Consider the following 6,000-nt stretch of genomic DNA (forward strand, 5'->3'; position numbering starts at 1 on the left):
ATTTGATGACTTGGTATACCTGCGTGTATGTTTGCTGCCTGAGATGATTGCCCTTACTTACTTTAGTAGACGGGATATCATACCTGTCTGGGAAATGCTAGGTAGCAAGGTTATGGCTCTTGCGTTGTCAGAGAATCGGAATCGTAGTGTTCATTACATAAGCCAAGTATATTCAACTATATCGTGATGTCATATCGTCGTAGTGATCGATACATCGTAGATACCTAGGTACTAACTTAACCAGACCCATCCTTCTCCTTTGCTTCGACTTACTTGTGGGCTCGTATACGGAGATATAGTATACACCCATTGGTATAGCTTTCAACAGGTCCCAACATATACCTAGTATGCCGTGCTATCATCAACAATATGCATATGCAAGAAGTATGTCGCTGGTGGCTGGCCCATCCGTTGGGAATAAACAAAATGCACCTAATTGTCAGGTATCTTGGAACTAGACCGATCAAGCCCATTTTGACGTAATATAGTATCGTCCATATCTATGTGGCTTGCTAGGTAGGGGCAGACTCGTCGGAAAAGTCGTTGCTGAGGGGTAAACCAACCGGGGTATTTGTGATGGAGTATAGCGTGAGGGTTGAGTATACCGAGGTATGGTATGGCAACTTCGTATTATTCAGTATAAGTGTCTAGGTAGGCATGTGAATGAGGACCATCTGTCCTACCTCACCCAGGTAGGCATTCGAGAAGAGATCAATCAGTTGAATAACCCAACTTAAGACAGGAAATCAAAAGACGTTGCTAAGAAAAGATAACCCACCAAGAAATATCTACAGGTGTCGTCTTACCTACTACCTTCTAGTGACTCGTCAATATTGAATGAAAGGGCGGTAGGACTGGACACGCCTGTTTTCTGGGCTTCGCAGTACAACCTCGTGTTTCCGTATATTATTCACAACTCAATAGTATTGATCACTTCACATATTACAGATGAACTAAAGCAAAGTGTTTGAAAATGTATCAATCTAGCATTTCATTTCTACTTGAGTAGATAAGTTCTTTTTCTCGTTACCCAGTCCAAGCTTCGGGAACGTTCATTCTCATAAAGTGATACGCCAACGCCCACCGAATTGCATATAAAGTAATGCGAACGAACCCTTTCACCAATCATTCCTAGTAAACTCCGGAGGACGAGTTGCCTCAACATGCTGTAGTTGTGCTCGCCGGCTTCTTATGTACAGAACCTTTTTTTCTTCGAGTGAATCATTATCAGACCACAGGGTTAGTGACCCCGTGGCTGCTCGTCATTAATTCCCATGCATTACGGTACTCATATCTGAGACCAATGGGAAGACTATGGCGTTTCCCGATGCCTCACAACCCAATTCCTTCCAGCTCGGCCAGAAGATACTATCTCGATTCTGAGAAGCGCACTTATGCCGCGTTAGCACTAGCGAGAGGCTTCGCGATTCTCGTGACCTGATCACCAGCGCGAACAATTCGTTGACCAGAAGAGTCGGTGACATAGGCGCCATCCTTCTCCTCCATGTGAGAGCGCTTCCAGATTTCGACTTCGCAACCACCTCGGAGAACACCGACACGCATGGTTGACAACAAGTTGTGGGCGGCGTTAGAGTGTTCGTAAACACCACCGTTGAAGATAGCGGTGGCGTCCTTTCCAATAGCCGAGGAGATCAAAGCCTTGCCACCGGGGTGGTCCTTGATGAAGTCAGTCACATCGTGGATAACACCGGCGATGGCGACAAGACCCTTGCCGTTCTTCGACTCAGAAACGTAGTCATCCCAGTCAATGACGGGTAGTTGTTCAAGAGGAATACCCCAGTCGAGCTTGGCTCGCTTCTGGTCAATCTTCTTCTGTAGCTGCTGGATACGGCCCTTCTCGATTTCGTTCTGGCGGAATTGCTTGAGATCGTAGGCGAGGCCGAGCTTCTTCCAGGTCCAGATAGTCCACTTGGTAGGGTCGTACTGCCACCATTGAATGGCGTTGCGGTAGTCCGAGGGGAATTCGTGGTGGAAGTTGTGGTATCCCTCACCAAGGGTAACGAGAGCAGTGATGACGTGGTCACGAGGAGAGTTGCGGTCATCGAAGGGCTGGTCACCGAGCCAGTGGGCAAGAGAGTTGACACAGAAGGTGGCTTGCTGAACGAAGCAAATTCGGAGGATACCAGCGTAGACGAATCCGCCCCACCAGTCACCCCAACCAAGACCGCAAACCATAGTAGGAACGATGAGAGCCATGGTAATGACACTCTTGATGAAGTTCCTGTGCTGCCAAACAACAACGGGGTCGTCGTTCAGATCCGAGATGTCGGTTCGGCCGATACGCTTAGGGTTCTGCTTCATTACCATCCAACCAATGTGAGAGTACAAAAGACCCTTGCGAACGGAGTACGGGTCCTTCTCGGTGTCGGTGTAACGGTGGTGAGCACGGTGGTCTCTCGACCACCATCTAATAGAACCCTCAACAGCAGCAGCTCCCATAGCAGCCAGGTAGATCTTGACGGGGAGCGAGGCCTTGTAAGAGCTGTGAGCCCAAAGTCGGTGGTATCCTATCCGAAATGTTAGTCCGCTGGTGGTTAATTGGGTCCTGGAATTCCAAACGTACCGGCTGTGATACCGAGACCGGCATTGAAGTAGTAGAATACAGCGAAGAGTGCGGTCTTGAAGTGAAGGGGAACCCAATATGTGCTGACCATTCCAATAAGAGGGACAATGATAATGAAGGTAGTGTTAAGCCAGTTAACATGTTTGTACCAGTTGCCCCAGGTAATAGGGAATTCAGTGATATGAGGTTTCTTCAAGTCGTACTTAGTCGACCGTAAGGGTTTGTAGTCCTTGGTGCCATCGGGGAAGGCCGAGGCGGCGACAGGCCCGGAGCTCGTCGATTCGGAAGCCATGCTGAGCGTTGTATGCAAACCAGTGACAACAATGGATTTAGTCGAGGTGTATTAAAACCAGCAAGGGCCTTCAGGACTGATGAAAGGCTCTTGGGGTTGGTTGGTTGGTTTGGCGCACGGCGAGGTTGAAGACAAGGAAAGGGAAGGAGAAGAGGGAAGCAAACGTGGTAGCTTTTAAGGAGATATAATTATTATATTTGGCGGGAGGAGTGAGAAGAAAAAAAGCCAGGCATGGAACTAAAGGCAAGGTACCATGCAGTACATGTAGTACATGTGGGTATGGGGGACGATTGGGTGGGACAGTAAACCCTGTGTCCCTGCGGTCGGGTGGCGGGAAGGTATACTGAACGTATCGAGTCCCGGTCAGACCACAGTCTAGATGGCCGGCCGATTAACCACGTTGGTACCTAGGAGGAACTTTGCCTCCCAACCCGACCCGAGAATCTGTATGCCAGAAGTATCTTCAAACTTAAAGCGGTGTGATTTATGATTAGTTGGTGGGAAAGTTTCTTTAGCCCCGGAAGGTACTTGTTGACGGACGAGATTCGACTAGAACGTCTGATAGTGAGTCGATTCTATTCCCAACCGTTGTTTAACGCTCCCCTTTTCTAATATTTTATTGCATTTTGGGAGAAGAAAATAGAAAATACAATCACTATTTTCTCAAGGAACAAAGCACGGCGGAAACCGGCAAGTAGGAGCCGAGGATGACAAAAAGTGACGATCGAGGTACGCGGTTAAGTGACTGAAAGCAATCCTTCTTGATATGATAGGCCCAATAGGGAAATTGCTGGGGTTTATGGTGGGAAGGGTAAGAAGTTGTTTCAATTTGAAAAGTTGACACTGGTGCACTTGTGCGGGGGAGAGGCAAAAAATTCTTTTCTTTTTTTTTCTTTTCTCTGTTAGGAATGCAGTGTGTCCTTTCCAAGTAAGGTACCTGACAGTGGCTGCCTAAGCAAATACCTAGGTAGCAAGCAGTTTCCTTCCGTGCCTCCTTTGATGTCTGAAATTTGTTGAATTGTTGGGGAAGTTCCCATAGTGGCGGTTTCGAAGCCGCAAGTACGATGGACCAATAAAAACGCCGGAAAATTCAAGGGTCTTTCCGTTTTAGGTATTATTAAACAGGCCATCATTCTTTACCAGGGTATCGGAAGTACCTGATCTGCAACAAAACGGGCTATCCTGTTCTCCTACTATCTTACTGTCGCGCTCACTCCACCATCGTTGAAGTCTTTTTAATTGAAAAGCAGACAGACCTTTCGATCCTTCAACATGCAGGACCTGCATATGTAATTACAACATCAAGGCGGACATCCTCGCATTCGGATCTAGCCTCGGCACTCGCTGGGACATCTCGGTCGCCACAACTAAATATGCTGTAAGCTTACATCCAATGTATATACATGCAAATAGGTACGCGTTGACCAGCAGGCTAAGTAATTGGTATAGGTGTAAAAGTTAGGTATGTCAGAGGATATATCAAGCGAGAAATAATTTTTCATTTGCCCTTACATGCGTCGATAGTTGCGTGTGGTGGCACAAACCAACCACACGTCTTTGACGTAAGCTCTTCGCTCTTCAGCCCCTTTCTGTAAGGCTACGCCAACTAGTCCCACTCGTTCATACGGGATGACACCCTTCATACCATAGCTCGGACATCGCATTAGGATCAATATTGAATCCTATAATTACAAGCCGAAGCAACATTTCCCGGTAAAGAATCGGAAAGGAATCCATACCCAACCCGAACCCTTATCAAAATCTACATATTCCGAATTCCGCTTTGCAATGTACCTAAGTACCCTCGCTTTCATCCCCACATTAGCATTTCTCCCCCCTACCTCCCCCAACAAACAAAAAGGACACACAATCACGCCTATCATTGGTCCGAAGGTGGGGCTCCGGGGGGGAGGAAGATTTTGAAACCGCCCTATGATCTGTTAAAAGATGGTCATAGCGCTCCACATCTTCTAGAACAACCTTAAACTTGGCTATTGAAGAGCCTGATTGGATAACTACTAGAAAACGCCACTCCCGCGCTATGCGCCCCATTCGAAAGGTTCGATATTGGTGCTAAGCCTCTTTACCTAGATTTACACGCTACTTTGACAGCTTGATAGTTGTGGCTAGTCGGTGGCTAGATAACATCATAGCTTCGATGTCAGATAACGTCGCCGAACTTTATGTCGAGGCCTCATGTCGGTGGCTAAGTAGGTCGGTATTCTTCAATAAGCAGCCACAGTAAGACTTCTTACTAAACATCCCGTCTTGCATCACACCTCCGTCGGCGTATAGTAATCCTTCAAGTCACGAGAGAAACAATCGAACGAATACTTTACCAGTTCCCCAATTAAGAGCTTCACTTTTGTTAAGTGTGAACAGAGACAATCTCAAGTAGAAGTAAGTACTTAGCGAGAAGATACAGAGATTCGGAACGCTTAGGCGCCTCGTGGCACACTTCCATATGCATGTGCCAGCCACAACAGAACCAAACTGAGCCATGCATAACCCAACAAGACATCAATGCGTTCCCTGAGTATACAAGGTGAACCCGTTGGTGTCCTCCTATCCAAACCCACTTGCTCTCCTGACAGAAAAAATAACCACGTGTCTCACCCCTAACCCTCACTTACGTCCCGCATTATACATGACGTGTGGTAAGAATATCTCAGCCAGCCAGGTGCCGGATAATGGTATAAAAGTCGTCATCGGTCGACTTTTGCAAAACCATTTGTTGAGGCCCCTTCTCGTCCCACCGTCAGACCATCCCCGTGCGCTATCGACCGATCGTTCTCATTACCTAGGCGGTATGTAAAATTGCACTTGCATATTCAACGAGACGCGGGACGGGACAACGTTGAGGATATCTAGGTAGATTCCAATTATCCTCTTTGGGTATCAAAAGTGCCAACTTCATCAAACGAATGGCTCACCTGTTGGCCAGAATAGGTGATAATACGACACAGTGGGACAGCAAGTACCAGCATATCTCAATACACATCCGGATAAGTCATTACCAAACCTCTATTTTTCAAATATCACTCCAGAACTAAAAACCAGCAACCCCTATCAATCCACCATCGTCCTCATGATCCATCATTTTATCTCATACATTAAATATCGT

At 47.0% G+C, this 6,000-nt stretch overlaps 1 protein-coding gene across 1 annotated transcript; it reads right to left on the bottom strand.

The window, feature by feature from the left end:
• Window positions 1-1,278: 1,278 nt before the first annotated feature.
• F4822DRAFT_310849 (acyl-CoA desaturase 1) lies at window positions 1,279-3,203 on the bottom strand. Its single transcript, XM_051455321.1, has 2 exons — window positions 2,585-3,203; window positions 1,279-2,528 (listed from the first exon to the last, which is right to left on the bottom strand). The coding sequence occupies exons 1-2, from the start codon at window positions 2,874-2,876 to the stop codon at window positions 1,393-1,395; spliced, it is 1,428 nt and encodes a 475-aa protein (XP_051312038.1). The 5' UTR covers window positions 2,877-3,203; the 3' UTR covers window positions 1,279-1,392.
• Window positions 3,204-6,000: the final 2,797 nt, after the last annotated feature.

Source organism: Hypoxylon trugodes (assembly GCF_022578975.1).
Source record: "Hypoxylon trugodes strain CBS 135444 unplaced genomic scaffold F4822scaffold_7, whole genome shotgun sequence".
NCBI classification, from domain to species: Eukaryota; Fungi; Ascomycota; class Sordariomycetes; order Xylariales; family Hypoxylaceae; genus Hypoxylon; species Hypoxylon trugodes.

Coding starts and splice junctions, on each gene's coding strand:
- F4822DRAFT_310849 (XM_051455321.1), bottom strand. CDS start 2,876: ATGGCTTCCGAATCGACGAGCTCCGGGCCTGTCGCCGCCTCGGCCTTC. Junction 2,529..2,584: donor CGGTCTCGGTATCACAGCCG/GTACGTTTGGAA, acceptor CATTTCGGATAG/GATACCACCGACTTTGGGCT.